Source organism: Peromyscus eremicus, chromosome X, assembly GCF_949786415.1.
Source record: "Peromyscus eremicus chromosome X, PerEre_H2_v1, whole genome shotgun sequence".
NCBI lineage: Eukaryota > Metazoa > Chordata > Mammalia > Rodentia > Cricetidae > Peromyscus > Peromyscus eremicus.
In genome coordinates, this window is record NC_081439.1 from 56,074,450 (window position 1) to 56,093,498 (window position 19,049).

General features: G+C 50.5%; 1 protein-coding gene across 5 annotated transcripts; it reads right to left on the bottom strand.

The window, feature by feature from the left end:
• Positions 1-858: 858 nt before the first annotated feature.
• On the bottom strand, positions 859-17,531 carry Zmym3 (zinc finger MYM-type containing 3). Of its 5 annotated transcripts, none has more exons than XM_059250175.1 (25): positions 17,459-17,531; positions 15,225-15,907; positions 14,229-14,272; positions 13,857-13,929; positions 13,119-13,413; positions 12,715-12,892; positions 12,143-12,361; positions 11,702-11,852; positions 11,377-11,492; positions 11,132-11,218; positions 10,868-11,018; positions 10,453-10,625; positions 10,081-10,246; positions 9,144-9,241; positions 8,902-9,061; positions 8,575-8,687; positions 8,258-8,432; positions 7,933-8,079; positions 6,119-6,222; positions 5,629-5,797; positions 5,174-5,325; positions 4,517-4,631; positions 3,090-3,344; positions 1,691-1,805; positions 859-1,584 (listed from the first exon to the last, which is right to left on the bottom strand). In XM_059250175.1, exons 2-25 carry the CDS (start codon positions 15,892-15,894, stop codon positions 1,392-1,394), a joined length of 4,119 nt encoding a protein of 1,372 aa, XP_059106158.1. In that variant the 5' UTR covers positions 15,895-15,907; positions 17,459-17,531; the 3' UTR covers positions 859-1,391. The 5 variants fall into 5 exon arrangements, with proteins under 5 accessions (XP_059106158.1, XP_059106159.1, XP_059106157.1 ...); XM_059250176.1 differs by lacking the exon at positions 17,459-17,531 and adding an exon at positions 16,642-16,794 and having other exon boundaries at positions 13,857-13,923; XM_059250174.1 differs by lacking the exon at positions 17,459-17,531 and adding an exon at positions 16,642-16,793.
• Between the last annotated feature and the right edge of the window lie 1,518 nt (positions 17,532-19,049).

Consider the following 19,049-nt stretch of genomic DNA (forward strand, 5'->3'; position numbering starts at 1 on the left):
AGAAAGCAAAGGACAATTTTAACTCTTTATTTGAAACAAACAATTCCAGAGACAGAATGTTAGTTGTGACAACAGTTTCTCACTACAACACATGGGTGGGCATGGCTCACTGAAGGAACAGGCCAGGCACCTCAGTACAATATATACAATTTCAACAGTGGCTAAACTGGTGACAGTTATAAAAACACGAAAAGAAGGCTGGGGAACAGCAAAGCCAACAGGGAAAGAACTGGGTACTCCCTCTGCCAGACACTAAGTTTTCTGGGCCCACCAAGGTAAGATGGGGAAAAGAGAAGGTGTAGGCAGTAGGAGCAGGACCCTTACCCACAGCTCCTCACCTATCTTTTGACCACAAACCCCATCCTGTATGGCCTAGGCCCCCACAGGGTAGGCGTGGCTCTGATGATGGGAGGAAACAACATTGGGGAACCCAGCCCCAATCCAAGCCAGAAGGTCATTTTTTGCCTTGAGAGCTCTGTTCAAGAAACTAAAGGGAGGCAGTCACAGAGGGGCTAAGCATGTTGACACCACGGCTCATGCCACCCTAACATGGCAGGAGAGACAAACACAGAAAGCAAGGGGACAGGAGTATGCACAATAGGAGTCTGCTCTCCATACTGAGTCCTTCTCTGCCTTTGAGGAATAGAAAGCATTTGGAACCCTTGAGGGACTGTAGCACCAAGGAGTGGTGCTCAAAGGGCAGGTAGGGGACAGGGTGGAGAAGGGTGCCAACAATCACTTTTTTCATGAGGGAGAAAAGTGTCTGAGCGCTGTGCTTTAGGGAAAAGGTCCCCTCATTTATCATGTCTCTCAGACAAGACCCTTTCACATGGTACTGGGAAGAGAAGAGGAGAGGGGGAGAGGGGGAGAAGGAGAGAGGGAGAGAAGGAGAGAAAGTGAGAGAGAGACAGAGAGAGACAGAGAGAGAGAGAGAGAGAGAGAGAGAGAGAGAGAGAGAGAGAGAGAGAGAGAGAGAGGATATCCAGGGCAGAGAAGGCAGCTGGGTTCTTCCCTAGGTCAGACCTAGGAACACGGGGTTTCACCTACATAGATATAGGTCAGGAAACCCAAAGCCAACAGGATCACCAGAGCTATTATCACTCCATCAGAGTCAGGCCCCAGCAGAAAGGGTTCACTGTGAAGCACAAAGAAAACGGGCTACCTGGTTCATACCCATCACTGGGGGACTAGCCCATGAGCACAGATGATTGGGGCCCCATGGTTACAAGTGGTATGGAAGGTTAAAGCCAGGGGTTCCTGGGAAAGGCAGGGAATGAGAGACTAGAAAGAGGCAGTTGGGGCCCTTCAGAATGGATAGCATTGGTTCCCGGGCCAGTTACCCCACAGGACAGACACTGATGTCAAAGATGGAAACAAGGTACCACATGGGTTCAGTCTAGGTCTTCCTCCCCAGGACGACCAAGTTCCTCGTAAATCTCACGCACAGCCAGAATGCGATTAAGCATGCTCTCCAACATGCTTCGGTCCATGGGAATCACAGAATACCAGAGGGGGGACTCCGCAATGCAGGAGCGCTCAGGTTGCAGGTAGAACACATCATTTCGAGTCCTGAGGCTTTCAGGACTACAACAGTGGGGATGAGGGTGGAAGACAGCCATTAGTACTACCAAGGCAAAGCAGGCCTCTTAGGTCCACATGGTAAGGCATTCCTATAAATTCACCAACTCACCATTTAGAGAGATAGAACTCATAGAACTTGACGGGGCAGCGGAGGGGATTCATGCGATTCTCACGCTGCTCTAAGATAGTTTCATCCTCCCTCTTCCGTTTCCCAGGACCTGTGTCTACAGTGGAGGGAAATGATCCAGACTCATTAGAACACAGGCCCAACGAGCCACCTCCCAGAGCACAATCAAGGGTGCAGAGATGAGGCCACAGGATCGAAAACTACAGCTTCATAAGAAATAAAGGGAGAATAAAGGAAGGCTCGGAGTGTAGCTAGGTGGAAGAGTGCTTGCCTAGCATACACAAGGCTCTGGGTTCTATCTCTATTACCACAAAAAAGGAAAGGAAGGAGGGAGGGAAGGAAAGCCGAAGAGTTTGTTAGTTTTTCCACTAACCAAACATCCTATAGGTTGTACTACTCTGAAGCACTCTCCAGTTCTTCCTGCCCAAGTATATATAATCATTCCCAAGTTGATTTCTTAAAGAGGTGATACAAAATAATTGGTAAAACAGTTTGTTACAAGGTTGGCCTTGCCTTCTAGCTCAGATTACAAATGATGGCCACAACCTTTGCCCATCAATTTAGGTAGAGGCACACAGAAGGGACCTGAAGAATCACACACAGACAGGACAGAATTCTAGGGCCAAAGAGAATGGAAACCAATATGCAGTTTCTTTTTCTCCCTCTGTACAGTTCTGATTTTACTGTTATTTTTGTGTGTATGTGTCAGGAGTGCATGTTTTTGTTGTGCATGTGCATGAGAGTGCAGGTGCGTATGTGCACATGTGGAGGCCAGAGGTTGGCATTGGGTATCTTTCTCCAGCCCCTCTACATTATGTTGAGACAGTTGGGTCACTGAGCCTGGAGATCACCCACTAGCTGGACTAGCCGAACAATGAGCTCTGGGGAATCTACCTGTCTCTACCCCTTGGAGCTGCTTGCTCCAGCTCTAGGTTATAGACATAGGCCACCATGCCTGGGTTTACATGGGTACTAGGGTCCAAACTCGTCCTCATACTTATGTGGCTTGTATGGGGATTTTACCAACTGAGCCGTCTCTCCAGTCCTCAGTATGTAGTTTTTGAATCATAGAAAGTTTGTTATTCACTCTCAACGTTCCCTGATAGTCAGACACACCTAACAGCTCACTACCTGTCCACCCTCATTCTGTCAAAATAAGGCAAGCAAATAAACTGCCTAGAAATGACAACGATGAGAAACAGGCAGTTAACTGCCCTCCTATTATGAAACAGCCAGCCACTGTCTATCAGAACTGTTTCCATCTTTTCTGCAAACACAGAGGGAAGCTAGTGGCAAAGCAGAGGGTCAACCTGGCAGGCATGGTGGGAATGCCAGGAGAAAGAACATAAAGGGCAAAAGCAAAGGAGGGAGAGCCTCATACCTCGCCCTTTCCTCTGTCGGACTGGGGCATAGTAGCGGATGCTCACCACCTTTGTGGTGCCCCGAGGAGTGGTACACTTGCGAGACTGCCGTACCACATTAGTGAAAGAGAGTTGCATGTGTTCCTCGGCTGTCTGCAGTCCAAAAAACTTAGTGTTGAAGAACATGAGGGTGTTGAGAAGGACAAAGGGAGAATAGACCCCCAGCTGCTTGCACTCCCAGAGGTGTTCTTCCTCCACACGGGAGAATACAGTATCTGTGATGGACAAAGAGAAAAACAAAGGGGAGCGGCTTCCCAAACCCACCTGAGTTCCTACACATACATACACTTAACTGTAGGCTTCTTATTGCATATAAACCCTGACATCTGACCTACACAGTAGGACTGGGCAATTTGGGGTGGGTGGGGGTGTTGAAACAGGGTTTCTCTGTGTAGCCTTGCCTATCCTGGAACTGGGCATTTTGTTTGTTCATTTGTTTTTTTTTTGAGATTTTTTTTTGAGACAGGGTTTCTCTGTAGCTTTGTGCCTTTCCTAGATCTCGCTCTGTAGACCAGGCTGGCCTCGAACTCACAGAGATCCACCTGCCTCTGCCTCCTGAGTGCTGGGATTAAAGGCATGCGCCACCACCGCCTGGCTGGCATTTTTTATATACTTTTCACCTGCATATAACACTTCTCTGATAATCTCTAAGTTATATGCAGGTAGACACAAAGCTTAGGATTCCTACCTCTTGATTTCTTAACTTACCACCCAAACCTGAACTGTCTTTTTTCTGATCTCAGAGATAAGTCTACAGACCTAAGTCTTTTTTCTTTTTTCCTTAAGAAAAGGGTTCCCCTTGAACTTGAGATCTTGCCTCAGTCTCCTGAGTAGCCTGAACTGCAAGCACATATCATTATGGCTCCTGGATCAGACTAAAAGTCTTGACCTTCTCCTCATGTTCCTCTTTTAGTGTTTCCGTTTAAAAAACAAAAACAAAACAACAACAACAAAAAACAGGGTTTCACTATGTAGGGCTGGCTGGTCTAGAACTCACTATGTAAACTAGGCTAGTCCTGAACTCCACCTGCCTATGCCTCCCAAATGCTGGTATTAAATGCATATACCACCATGCTTAACTCATGTTCGTTTTTTTAAATGACAGTGTCTCACTCTATAGTCCAGGCTGGCCCAGAACTCACAATTCTGCCTCAGCCTCCCTGATGCTGGGATTATAGGCATGCATCACCACATGTGGTTCTCCTCCTTATGTTGACGGGCAGGGACTTTGGCTCCATTAACCTGAAACCCTGAGGCATCCGGGTATATGCTCCTACCCTTGAACCCTTAGTGAAGAGTAACAGGCCAGACAGTACAGGACTTTTACAGTGGTGTGTTGGAGAAAGGGAAGAGAGGGAGAAGGGATTGCTAAGTTCCTGTCCCTTACTGTTGGGGAGAAGTGTGGGCTGCCAGGTACTCAGAGACTTGTTGAGTTCTTGAACGAAAGTCAAGTAGTAAAGGTCCGTGAAAATGTTCACCATTCGGTTATTTTCCAGCAAATACTAGAGGAAGAAAAACAGAAATACATAAAGCCAGACTAGGACCTACAGGAAAGAGAATGATGATGAGAGCTGCAGTCATGGTCCTTGACAACTGGAGAGGAGGGGAAACAACTGCTTGAGTAGACAGCCCAGCGTGCTTTCCCGCAGGTGTGATCACTGATGGAAGAGGCAGGGCTTGGAGCTGTTCCTCACAAGCTCAGACATCCTTATCAGGTCACAGTTGCTAACCTCACCTAGAGAGAACTAAACAGTACCCCACTACTCAAGGAACTCAGCCCTCATATCCTTCCTCAAGACCCGATGACTCAAGGGTGACCCTGAGGATCCAGACAGCAATGAAGACTGGTGCTTGAGCAATAGTCCTGGAATGAAGCGCTGATTCGAGGAGATGACTGACATCTATTTGTCATAGGAAATGTAGGCAAGCTGCCTATTCAGGGTAAGAGACAAGTGACAAGAAGGAGTGGGCTAGAAACAGTTCCAGTAGAATTCTGTATACTGTGTTGAAAGTAATAGAAAACAGGGTGGTGTGCAAGAGGTACCTGCTGGATGCCAAGACACAGGTAGTAGATACTGTCGGGTTCATATCGTTCACCATTAGGTCGAGTAATTTCTCTCACAAACTGGGCCAGACCATAGTTGAGTTCAGCAGCTGAACAGGCGAGAATATCCTCTTTGATACGCATGGGTTTGGCTATAGTGGTATGTAGTAGAAGTAGATAGGATTAAGAAAACTCCACGAGGAGAATTTCACATAGCTCCACCATGAACCCTTTAGTCACAACAAGCTCCTGAAAAAACCCATCAATTACAAAAGGAGCCCTCAGCCTTGAACCTAGACAGGATCTCCCTTTAGTCTACAACTGTTCACTGTCTTTACTGGATGGGGAACCCATACTTGATCACATCCTTACCACTCCTAGACATCTTCAGCTGTTCCTAGGTAACAGCCCCTTTCTCCTTCCCTCTCTGTGCTTTCTTCCTCCCAAGTACTCACGGCCAAAGCGTAGCTCATCACCCTTGCTGGTTTCTCCATTGGCATATTTCGACTGTACCCAGCACTTCCAAGCATTAACACCGTACGAATAGTTGAGAGCAGTACAACTAGGCTGGCTGCTCAAAGAGTCCCGGGAACAGCTTTCAGAAAGCACCAGCCTCTTTTGACCCTGGAAAGGAAGACAATAGGAGGATGGTGGCTAAGGCAAGGCCTGGGCACCATGAAATCTAGTCAGGACAGTGCTCACCATTGGGGATGGGAGCACTGACGTAAGAACACAGAAAGCTACCATGGCAGAAAGTCCCAGAATAGCTTTGATAATCTTGTCAACTAGGAGAATAGCAAAGTTTGGCTCTATCTCAGTACTTCTAGTGTTGGAGAAAGGAGGCCGGGGAAGGTCAACTTAAACTTTCTCGTGTGGCTATGAGAGCAGCCCCACCCCTTCAGACGTCCATTTTCTTTATATGGCTACAGTAACCCCATTCCTCACCTTCCTCATGGCTCGAGGAAGGTCCTGTTCAGTAGACACATCCTCAGGCCCCACAAGGCCACAATCAAAGAGGAAGTCTACACTTGGGTTAATGTCCAGAGGATCTAATAGAAGGGAAAGAAAGAAGAAATCAGTTTCTTTAGGCCTCAACTCTGAAGTCCTCTTGTCCCATCCTTGCTACTTGCTCATTCAACTCAAGAGGAACCACTGGGTCAGCCTCATTGAACTCCATAGGAACCAGTAAAGCTATATGAAAGGTCGTCAGAGGTACATAAACACCAGACTCAAGCCACACATGGTGGCACAGACCTTCTAGGCTACAGAATGAGTTCAAAGCCAACCTGGGCAACTCAAGAGACCCTCTCTCAAAAAAAAAACAAAAAAACAAAAAAACAAAAAAAATAGGGCTGGGATGTAGCTCAGTAGTAGAGCTTGCCTAATATATACAGGGCTTTGGATTAGATTCCCACAACCAACCACAATGAACACAAATATTCACAAATTCAAAGCAACATGAATATACTTAACATGACTGAACTGTACACATAAAAATGGTGACCATGGGGGCAGGGGAAATGGCTCAGTTGATAAAGTGCTTGCCCAGCCAGCATGAGGACCTGAGTTTGACTCCCTAGCACACACTGAGAAGCCAGGCATGGTAGCATGCACTGTAATCCCAGCACAGAGAGGCAAGGACAGGTGGATCCCTGAGGCTTGCTGACCAGCTAGCCTAGCCTACTTGGCAAGTTCCAGGGCAGTAAAAGAGACCCCATCTCAAAAAGGAGATGGGCAGTGCTTGAAGCATCATACCCAAGGTTTTCCTCTGGCCTGAACATGGACTTGTACATACATGAACATCCACACATACTCATATGCACACACAGACACACACACACACACAACTAAAAATAAAAAAAGGCTAAAATGTGTGGCTTAGAAGACATATACCTAGTATACATGAAGCCCTGGGTTCAATCCCCAGTATCATATAAACTAGAAGAGGTGCTGCAAACCTACAATCCAGGCAGAAGAATCAGAGATTCAAGGTCATCCTCAGCTATAGAGTGAGTTCAAGGACAGTCTGGGTGCTGGACAGTGGTGGCGCATTCCTTTAATCCCAGCACTCTGGAGGCAGAGGCAGGTGGATCTCTGTGAGTTCCAGGCCAGCCTGGTCTCCAAAGCGAGTTCCAGGAAAGGCGCAAAGCTACACAGAGAAATCCTGTCTCAAAAAAACCCAAAAAAACAAAAACAGCAACAACAAAAACAAAAAAAGGACAGTCTGGGCTACATGAGACAACTCTGTCTCAAACAACAAACAAAACAAACAAAAAACAGTACCCTGTCCTGTCTTTTTGGGTTTGTTGTTGTTGTTTTGGTTTTTTTGTTTTTCGAGACAGGGTTTCTCTGTGTAGCTTTGCACCTTTCCTGGAACTCACTCTGTAGCCCAGGCTGGCCTCGAACTCACAGAGATCTGCCTGCTTCTGCCTCCCGAGTGCTGGGATTAAAGGTGTGTGCCACCACCGCCCAGCTTTTTTTGGTTTTCAAGACAGAGTTTTTCTGTGTAGCCCTGGCTGTCCTGGAACTCACTGTAGACCACATTGGCCTTGAACTCAGAGATCCGCCTGCCTCTGCCTCCTGAGTGCTGGGATTAAAGGCGTGCTGCGCCGCCGCCGCCGCCGCCACCACCACCACCTAGCCCCTGTCCTATCTTAATAATCATGGTTTAGAGTCATGCTCTGGGTCACAAGAAACACTCGTTTCCTAATACCACAAATGCAACAATATTTGGTGGGTGTGCCTAAAATCCAACTTACTCTTGGGAAAATCTGCCTCCAAGTCTTGCCCAGGCTCATCTAAGACATTAGCCATCTTAACAGCCATAGCCAGGACATCATCTCGAGCTGTCCCAAACAGGTCACAATCTTCCAGAAGTCCCTCTGCACTCTGGTTGCTCACAAGATCTGAGAGGCAGAGAAGTCAGGTCAGTCACTGAAGCTCTTGCCCAATACCCACACAGTCTTGAGGGGCTGGTACCAGCCACCCTTCCTATCCCGCTTAGCACCAAGACTACACTTCCAACTCTCATAGGCAGAGAGATTGCTAGCACTGATCCCACTATCACCACTGTTCACTGCGTACCACACAGATCAGAAGAGGCCTTGTCTAACTCTTCAGCCTCTGCAATCATTTCCGCCATGGCCAGGATGTCAGCCTCCAAAGGGTTGGAAGGGATCTTCACCTTCAGCTCCTCAATGGTCTCCACAATCTTGTCTGTGCTCTCCAAGGTAGTGGGCAAGAACATGGGCACAGGCACCTGGAGGCACAATTAATCTCAATTAAATGTCAAGAAACACACCAGTAGATAAGGGTACCAACTTATGAGAAAAACCAGAGAGGGTGGGCCTCAATTCTAGAAGGAGAAAGGAGGACTGGTCAGGAAGGGCAAGGACACTTACCGGGATAGGCATGGAGAAAGGCACCGGGACTTTCTGGCAGTATAGATGCATAGGCACTGGCACAAATATGGGCACTGGGATGGGCAGCACAATCACCTGTGGCTTCCACTCTTCTGCAGACACGAAAACTCTTTTTAGCACCCCTTCTAGATTAGTGACATCTGATCTAGGACTTGATACTCATCTGTCATCCCCAAAAGCTCTAAACATGTGTTCACTGGCACAAAACTGTTTTGAACAGACTGAGAGAGAGCGATCTAATTCCTGCCCATAAAGCTTAGGACTTAGGAATACCGTCCATGGACTGGACGGTATCATGGCACTCACCTGTTTGACTTCCTTTGGACTTCATTTCCACCTTGCAGGAGACTCCCCGGTTCTGCATCAGCGGCTTACACATGGCAGCTTTGTTTTTTCGGGGTGTTGCTGGGGGTGGTAGGGGTTGAGGAGTGGGCACAATTGGAGCTGGTCGAGTCTTCACAGGGATCTGTAGCATCAAAAGAATGTAAATTCTGCCAATCACAGTACCCTCCTCTGAAATAATCCTCCCTCTTGGCTTTTGTCCTGACCTTGCCCAAATTCCCGTTTTCTTCTGGGGTCCTCACTGTGCTGTTGTTTTCCACTTTGGTTTGAGAGGCTGTCTGGGGCTTTGACTCAGAAGACTGACCTGTAGGATCAAACAAATAAATGCTCTTGCCAGAGCAACTAATTGTTTTCCTCACCCTTTTTCTAGGAGAGCTTTATGAAAGAGCACACTCTTTAGAAATAGAAGTCACTGGGTGGGGGTGGCACATGCCTTTAATTCCAGCACTGGGGAGGCAGAGGCAGGCAGATCTCTGTGAGTTCGAGGCCAGCCTGGTCTACAGAGCGAGATCCAGGAAAGGCGCAAAGCTACACAGAGAAACCCTGTCTCGAAAACAAAACAAAACAAAAAACAAAAAAAAAAAAGAAAGAAAAGAAAAGAAGTAGGAAGTCTAGGATTTCTCTTCCTTCCTACCCCAGGACTAGTCTTCTCTGGGCCCCAGTAACAGTAGCCAAGAAGAATCTTCACTTCTGGCTACCAAGAAGAATGAAACACTGCATTTAGAAAGCACCAACACCACCTCCTACCCCTCACTTTATACCTTCCATTTAGACAGCCTTCAGGAGTTAAGTATCCCCAGAGTGACTGAAAGGCCAGGCTAACATTCTAGAAATGATACCAGTTTTCAGTGTCACTAAGGGTAAAGCCTATGCTGATACTTCCCTTTCTCTGAAAACTAACCCTAACCTCCACAAGTCCTATCCTACCTGAGTACACCTTAAACTATATATCCTTACAGAAAACCAGTAGACTCTCACTCCAAGATCTAAAGAAGAATACCCGAAGAGTCCAAAAGATAAAAGAGCATGGTAGCGCGTACTCTGGCCAGGGAACAGGTAATTGCAACAGAGGAAGAAGGGGCTTGACCCAACAGTGGAAGAGCCCAGGCCAGTTCTAATAATGTCACACTGTCCCAGACTCACTGTTCAGGAGGCTTTCTGGCCCACTCTGGGTATCCAAGTTGGGTTGGTTCTGCTGGCTGTAGAAGCGCAGCAGACACTGTTGGTTGCAGAAATGACGGATTTGCCCACGCCAGTGGATGGTTTCCAGCAGCTTCCCCTGGCGCTTACAGGCATGGCACCGGGCAGCCTGAGGGCATTGACAGAATGGTCAGACCTGCCTCTTGAAAATAGGCTGGGCCCTCTCCTCTATGATAAGCCATATTTCTTTCTTTAGAGACTGGACCAGCTTAGAGATTGGAGAGGTTAACTCCCCTCCCTGGGGCTCTGACGCTGACGGCAGTACAAGAGTTCATATCCCTGCTGCCTTCTTTCTGACATGTTGACTCTCCTTACCTTGCAGTACCATAACAGGTACTTGGTCTTACAGTCCTCACTGCAAAAGTCCCAGGTGCTGCCATCCAGTTGCTCAGTGACTCCACGCTGGCAGGTTTGGGAGCAGTAAGTACAAGTGATGCAGCATAAGCCCAGCTTCTTAGTGAAATCTTGTTTGTACAGCAGCACACAGCCTAGAAAGGGGAGAGCAAGAAAGAGCCTAGAGACAGAGTTCCTCACAGGTCTCAGACCCAGTCTTTTCAAGGTGCTACATCTGAAACCTCTTCTAAATAGTCCTTCACCTAAAGCCTTAGCATAAATGGGTAGAGCATTCCGACAAGGTTCTACCTTATACGCTGCCTGCTAAGCCTTGCTCCGTTCTCTGCCATCCCCCTGGTCCTCAGAGACAGGGCCTGTCCCTAACTCACTCCCTTACCTTCGCTGCAGAAGCTTTTCTCCACCCCACTGAACCGGAGTTTCTCATGCAGGAGTTTCTCCTGCCGGCAGTGCTCACACTGGGATACCACACCCCGAAGCCTCTTGAAGTCCTCACAGCAATCACGGCAGCAGAACTGGAAGACCTGGTCCTGAGGTGGAAACACAGGACAGGGAGGGCACAACTAGGACATCTGCACCTCACAGGCACAGCCTGAGAAGACTTCTTCAAACATGTGGCAAGGTGTAGGTGAGGGGATCTTACCTGCCACTCCAAGACCTCAGGCTTGCCACTGAAGAGGCTATGGCAGTAGTGACAGCTCAGGTGAATGCCCCCCTCAGGGCTAGTACGCTGGAGGGAAGGAAGACAAATAAGGGGCAAGATGTGTGCCCTGCTGGAGGGAGGGGAGGTCAGGCTGGCTCTCTGCCTTACCCAGGCCTACCTACCCCAGTTCTCCGGCCCTTTCCCTGTTACCACACCCTTTATCCCTGGTCCAGGGCCTGGAGTACCTGGAACTTGGTCCAGCAGCTGGGGCTGCAGAACTGGTAGACTGTGCGATCAACTTTGTTGTAGTAACAAGGGTCAGAGAGGCTGCGGCGGCAGAAGCTGCAGGGTCGGGGAGGGCCTGGGGCATAGAAAGAAAGAGAGAGAGAAAGAGAAAGAGGAAGAGAGAGCACATAGAAGGTGTAAGGCAGGGCAGAGATGGAACAGAAAACCCACGGGAAGATGTGGCTGGGGCTGAGGTTGGGCAGTAGAAATTACTCTACAAGAGGGGAATGTGGGAAGTAGAAGGAAGGCCAGCAGGGATCTCAGAGAAGAGGGCTTTGCACCTACCAGTGAGCCCTGCCTGCTTCACTTTGTAAGAAGTGGTACAGCACAGGGAACAGAACAAGCTGGTCTTGCCATTACGATCCACATGTGATAGCATCTCAAAGTTCTTACACAGGGTCTTGCACCAGACACATGGGTACACACGTGTGTTTTTCTGTGAGGATGGGGAAGGAGAGGCTGAGGCTGGATTTGTCCCTTCACTTTTATTTTTAAAATTTTTTAAACATGAAATTTTTCAGGCATACAAAAAGTATAGATGATGATATAACAAAGACCTGTGTGTCCACCAGCCAGCTTCAAAAATAAAACATAACAGATACAATTGAAACCCCCTTTATTTGTTTTATTTTTTCCCAGCCCTCGACCCTTCAGGCACCTTTATTTATCACCCAAGAACCACACCCCCTTCCATAGCCCTCTAACGCACTACTCCCTCGGCCCCACCTTCTTGTATGCCCCCAAGCACGTTGTGTTGCAAAACCGCTTTTGTTGACCATCATGGAAGAGGAGCTCTGGGCCAAGGCTCCCAGGCCTGGCGTAGATATAAGCCCCACACTGGTCACAACAGTTGGTTTTCAGTCCCTTGTTGGCTCGGAATTTGGAGAAGCAAGAATCACTGCAGAGTCGGTGCACCACGCTGCCGTTGCTGACCTCATGTAGGACCTGCCACACATACATATACACACCCTGAGCTGAGGCCAGGCCACCACCGCCCACCCCAATCAATGCAAGGACAGAACTCCCACCTCACCCTAGACCTTCACAGCAGACAGTGGGCCTAGGACCCCCCAACCTGTGCGTCAGGCTGTAGACTTGATGGCGACATCCTGGGAGGTAAGGAAGGTCAGCTGCATACATCCTGGAGAAGCTCTATCCTTGAATTTGCCCCCTCATAATGGCTACCTTTTCCACCCAAATCCCTTCTCCCCAGGGGCCTGACCCCTGCAGCTCCAGAACCAGAGGGGTAGGTCAGAGCCAGCAGGCTCTGTAAATTGGCCTGTGGTGAGTAGCCTCACCTCTCCAGTCTTCTGGCATATGCTGCAGCGAGTGGCATCGGCAGGATCCCCAGACTGGGGGATTGGACGCTGCTGCTGGGCCTCATACAGAGAGAGACAGACAGATGTGCAGAACTCATGGAAGGAGCCTCCCGAACCAGTCTGTACCACAACTGAGTCCTTGGTGTTCCAGATCTCCCTGGAGGTGGGAACAGGTTTGAGTATTCCCAGGACCACCCTCTTATTCCAGCAGTCACCCTTGCACTCCCTAGGATTTGGCCTGATGATCATAGAGTCAAATACTCTAACCACTTTCCTAAATTAACCCTATCGTCTCCATCCTGTTTTGTTTTGCCAACACAATCTCTTACCCAGAACTCCCTCCCCTGGTCCCTGCCCCCGCCCACCCTAGGATCTCCACGCACTTCTTGCAGAAGGTACAGGTCTTTCTGCCCAAGGGCTTCTTGGAGAAAGTAGTGAGACAAGATGAAGAACAGAAGAGCTGAGGCAGCCCCTTGCGCTGATAGGCCGTCTGCCCCTTCTGCAGTGGTGTCCGGCAATGTGCACAAGACATCTTGGTGCCCATTGAAGAGCGCCCAGCCCTCTGTGCCATACTTGAGCGCAGGGACATGCGAGGAGAGCGCCGGGGCCGGAATGGCACAAAGTCCTCATCATTGGGGTCATCTACCATGGCATCAGAATCCTCATCTGACACTGGAACTGTGGGAGTAGGCGGGGCAGTGAGAAAAGACCACCAGAACAGATCTCCAGCCATTTGATGAGCAGACCAATAGTAAGTTCAATACTAGTCCTGGGATCTCTGGGACTCTCCTTGTTCTGGCTGTTATACTTCCTCTCCCATTACACTGGTATCTTAAGCTACCCATGGTTATTCTACAATATTCAGGAGCAGGGTTCCAAGAGAGAAGACTGGGGACAGGGACAGTATAGTTGAAACATGAAACTTTCTATTCTTACTGTTCTTGTTTTCAATTTCCCCCACTACCTCTCGGTTCCCATGCCAAGCCATAGCAGAGACAGGCACTTCTCGTTCTGCAGAGAGGAAGTACAGAGCCCGAAGATCCGTGCCCTGTCCTGATCCCACCTTGAGCTCTTCTCTACACCCCGAATTCCCAGGTCACACTTCCTCCCATCCTACTTACTGCTCTCAGTGGAATCCACAACCTCAGGCTTTGGAGGTTCCGCCCTTCTAACGCGCTCGCTTCTCTTCTGTACCTTGGAAAGAGGGGCAGGGAGGAAAGCTGACACTAGCGGCAGGCTAACTGGAGTACAAGGTTTGGGAAGGAATGGGGGATGGAAGGTGAGCTGAGAAAGCTGGGACCCCTGGCCCATCCCTGAAGAGAAGGGGAAAAATGGGAGCTGGACTTCATTCCTAAGAATCAGTAGACACAAGAGCTCCTCCCTTCTCTGAATCCCCTGACAGCATCCCCCCACCATCTAGGAAGGCAAATGAAGGGTCTGTCCTCCTCAGAGCTATAGGGGGAACCAGACTCTTTCCAACCCTCCCCCCTCACCCTCTCAGGCGGCTTCTCACTCTCCTTTCCAGTCAGGCCATCTCCTGCAAAGGAAGCAAGAAGGTAGCCTCAATCTTGAGCCTGCCCAGGCCCAAACCCCACCTCCATTCCTGGGGAAGAATTTACTCAAAACCGAAAGGGAAAACTCCAGTGTCTGTAGCTTCTACCCTTTCAGGGTTCCCTCAGACTTGATACTAAGGTAGAAGTGGGGAAGGGATGTGTGCAGCTATTCTCCATTAAATAAATGCATTGTCCTACCCTTCCAATCATTTCTGCCCCACTGGTCATGAAGGATTTATATTTTACCAACAAAAACAAATGTAACCACTTAAAAGGGGGAAAAAAAACCCCATCAATGTATGGGCAGGTTCCTCTGGACTTAGGTGATATAAAAGATATATTATATAAGATGATATATTTGAAGACCTTTATCACAGCCCAGAGGAAGGACACCACTAGGTAGATCAAGGGAGGAACTAGAGCCTCAGGTCTAGACTGTCCCTCCCCTAGCAGAGATGCATCCTAGATCCTGCCTCTCTACCATTCCCCTGAAATCAGTACGCTGTTAGGGACTTCGGAGAGGAGTTACCATTCATCAATCCCAGAAACTCCACTCCCATTTAGAACCAAACAGCTGGAAAAAATGTCAGCGCCTAGAAGCCCTGCTATTTTCCTTCCAATTCTGAAGGAAGGACCCTGGGACTGAAAGCCCACTGGGATGTGAGAAAGGGAAGCTCGGCCATCAAATCCCTTCCCTCACACTACCTCATTCATCCTGCACAGGCCCTCCACGCCTCCCACCTCTATTTTCCATAATCTTTGCCACACCCCACTCTGCCTTCCCAAACCCCAACTCCTTCCCCACACATATCCCTACTCTAATCTTCCCACCCTCCTGCCCCTCCTCCTCCTCCTCCTCTAGTTCTCAAAGCACAGAGGCAGCCCTCCTTACCACCACCCTTTCCCCAGCCCCCTCCAGATGATTAGGCAACCTACCTGGCAAAGAAGGATGTGCAGCAGGGATAGAGACCCCAGGTTTGCTCTGAGAACTGTTGATTCCATCCCCCAGAGTCTCTCCCACTGAAGGGCTAGGGGGTGCATTGGGGCTCTGTGGCTGCCCTTGGGTGTGCTCCTCCTGCTGCCCAGGGGAGCCCCTTCTCCTTGTAGCTATGGGGGGTATCTCCTCCTCTTCAATATGAGGGGACTCCAGGATTATTGGAGAATCCGGAGCCAAAGGTTCTAGTAGCCCTTCAGGTGACGGGGGACTGGCCCCAGCCCCTGGATCAGGTGGCATCACCTCAGGGGTCTGGCACCCTGGTCCAGGCTCTAGGGTCTGCTCCCCCGAATCCCATGCAAGGGTCCCCTCAGGACCATGGTCCACCTCTGGGGGAGAGGGGGCTTTATAAAGTAGCCCCCCCAGCCCCAGTAGCTCAGTGGCTCCATCCAGGACTACTCCAGGGTCTTTTTCCAAGCCAGAAGGGGTATCAAGCAGGTCCAGGGCTCCAGAGGATGGAGACGGACCTGGAGGGGCCCATCCTCGAGTTGGAGCAGTCTGAGATTCCAGCAGATCCTCTCCAAATTCCATGTCTACGGGAAGGTCTCCAGCCAGGGGCTTCTCTGGCAGGGTCAATGGGTCAAATGGACTGGGGAAATCACTGGGGTCCATGGCTGGGTATGGGCTGCAGATCGGAAGAGGGGGCAGTAGAGGTGGTCTTAGCCTGAATTTCCTATGTAGGCTACGGGACACACCCCGTCATCCACTTGGATTTCGTATTAGCAGCCGCCCCCCACAACCGATGGGCATTTCCACAGGCTTCAGTCCCAATGTCCACTCCCCCCCCATACAGCGCCCTCTGTGGGGAGTGGCGTTCCCCGCCCTGGCCCGGTGCCCACACTCGCCAGGCAGTTGGTCTCTAACCCGCCCGACACCCCCCACCGAGACTCGTAGCTCCTTCCTCCCTACCTCTCACACACCCCCCACCTCAGGCTGAACGCCCCCTCAGAGTCTCTCCTGGCCGCCGCAGCCAGAACCCTTTCCCGCTCCAGCGGTCTCAGCCCCCGGTCCCTCCTTACTCTCCGGGAGCCCCTCAGGTTTCCAGGCTCTACCCATCCTGTGCAGCCCCGCCGCCCCTCCCCACAGAGCCCCGTCCTCCCTCAGCCCTTCCCCGCCCCCACAAACTGCCCTTCCTAACCAGTTCCCCGCTTGGTTACCTTTCGGGGTGGACCACTTCCTCAGCCCCGTCCCCCTTCCCTACTGCTCCCCTAGTCTCTCCCTTCTCCTGTTGCCCACCCCCCACCTCAGGCATTTACAGGAAGACATTTTGGAGCTACGATTTCTCCTCAGACCCCCCTCCCGGCTACTGCGAGATCCCGCCTGCAGGTTCGGTTCGGCTTGATGAGGCCCGACCCCTACCTGAGGCAGGGTTAGAGTAACGGCTACAAGCCTAGAACTGCAGACAGCGACGGCCCCGCGCTCCTTCTCCACCTCCCTCCCTAGCAGCCGGGACAGGGGTCGCGGCCCCTTTAAATGGCAGCGCCGCTTGCAGCGCCGAGCGCTCTGCAGCAGGCAGGCGGGCGGTGCCAGCAACCAATCCCATTGGCTGGCTGGAGGAGGGGGCTCGCGAGACAGCGCCGGCCCCCGGCGCGAGACTCCCAGCCCAGTGGCCGCCTGGAAATTGCGGACTGGAGTGCAGTCACTGGGGATGGAGCTTGAGCCCCCGCCCGGGGCCCCGTTAGTTGAGGGAAAGGTAGCCTCTGGAGCTTTGAAGCCCGCCCCCGGGGAAGGCGGCGCCCCCTTTCTACCGAAGGGCCTAGTGCACCGAAGACACAAAAAAATGAGGAAAAACCCAGATCTACGCACCTGCTTTCCTTACCTGGCTCAAGAGTCTGGCCCGTCACACCCGTGCCCGCCCTACCTCCAGAGCCCACTGTACCCGTGATCCCCTCCTCTCATTCAAATGGTTCCCGGTCCCCTCCCCCCTCTCCGTGTCTCTCTCCGCTTCCCACTCGTGTTCAGCGCCCCCCCCGCCCCGCGTCCCCCCCTCAGCAGTCCCTACCTACGCCATGCAGCAGACGCCTGCCAAGATTACCCTCCCCCATCCCCACCTCTCCGGGGCCCGCCCCCCGGGCGACTGTTGGGGTAGTGAGTGACAGCAGAGAATGGGGGAGGCAAAGACCCAACCCTCAAGTGCCCCTCCTCCCCTTGTCTGCAGCCTCAGCCCCCCTCCAACCTGTCTAAGAGTCGTAGTTATGGGGTGTCTTAAGCTTGCTCTCCAACCACCCTTGCCAGTTCAATGGCTCTGGCTTAGTGACAACGCCTATGCAGTAACGGTTACTGCCTGATGACCCCCAAAGCAGGTTCTGCAAGGCTACACCCCCCTCTCCCTCCCTCTCCCTCCATGGCCTTTGGGTAAGTTCTGGGATCATTTCACTGAATCTTCCTGTATGAGCTTGAATTATCTCTTGAATAGTTTTCCTCACCAGAAGCCCGCCCCCAACACACACACACACACACACACACACACACACACACACACACGCGCGCGCGAGCACACACACACACACACACACACACACACACACACACACACACACACACACACACACGCTGCCCTTCCCTCTACCCTCTTTTTCGGTTGTCTGTCTCCCTCCCTCCCTGTCTCCACGACTCTGCCTCTCTGGAGCACTCGGGCAAATGCGGGCTCCAGGGAGCCTACTTGATGGTGGGCGTGGCTACAGTTAAGGCTTGGGAAGTAGGGTAGGGGTAGGGGCCACTAACATTAGGTCTACAGGTTGAAGAAGAGAAAGTGCTAGTGTTCTCTCTCAGGCCTCATGAGAGAGCACTTTACAAGCCCATTCCCCCCATTCCCACGATAGATCCTAAGGGCTGCACAGCATTTACTAGCTTAAACACTAGAAACTCAGGCAAGAAGGGAGTCCAGTGTTGTCCATTGCCCCTCTGGCCTTTCCTCCTTCCCACATAAAACCTTCCCAAGCCTAGTCCTTGGGAGTGTTACCCACATTTTCACAGAAGCCTTGTTTTTCCAGCTCCCCCCATCAGCCTTGAGATTGTCTTTGCTCTCTCCTCCATCAGAGATAAATGTAATTTTTCTCAGTGTAGGTTGTCTAAGCCCAGCTTTCTGTATCTTAATCAGTATGCTGTGTACCCGTCTCCCATTTTCTGCTTCTTTCTCTTTATACTGCTTCTTTGTATTTCCTCTCTGTCCCTTCTCAGTTGAGCCATTAGTTCCTTTATTTGTCTGCCCCCTCCACACAGGCCTGGCTCCTTGGCTGCTCTGGTGGTAGAATGTTTGACCAGCTAAGAGGGAGGCTTAGGAAGCTGTCAGGAGGAGTGTGACCTTGAGAGTACCTTGGGCTACATAGTGAGACCCTGTCTCAAAACGAAAACAAAAACTGGGTGTGGTGGCACACAGAGAACCTGAGGCAGGAGAATTGCATGCAGTTTGAAGCCATCCTGGAAACACAGCAACACCCTGTTTCAAAAGAACAAAAGCCAAATAAAACAAAACCAGTCACACTAAACAACTTCAGGCAGTGAGATGGCTCAGCAGGTAAAGACCCTTGCTGCCAAGTCTAAGGCAAGTTGTCCTCTGACCTTCACACCTGAGATGTAGCATGTCTGCACACACACACACACACACACACACACACACACACACACACACACGGGCACACGGGCACAGAAAATAAATACACTTTGAAAAACTAATGACAAGGAACACAGGATTTTACAACAGTAACATTACTCTGCATGATGTTCTAACACTAGATACAGGTCAACATACATCATTCAAATATAAT

Excerpts from the sequence above, each read along its gene's own strand:
- Zmym3 (XM_059250175.1), bottom strand. The coding sequence starts at position 15,894 with ATGGACCCCAGTGATTTCCCCAGTCCATTTGACCCATTGACCCTGCCA. Across the intron at positions 11,853-12,142 it reads GCTTGGGGGCATACAAGAAG|AAAAACACACGTGTGTACCC; the intron begins GTGGGGCCGAGG and ends CCATCCTCACAG. Across the intron at positions 9,242-10,080 it reads GCCAGAAAGCCTCCTGAACA|GTCAGTCTTCTGAGTCAAAG; the intron begins GTGAGTCTGGGA and ends TTGATCCTACAG.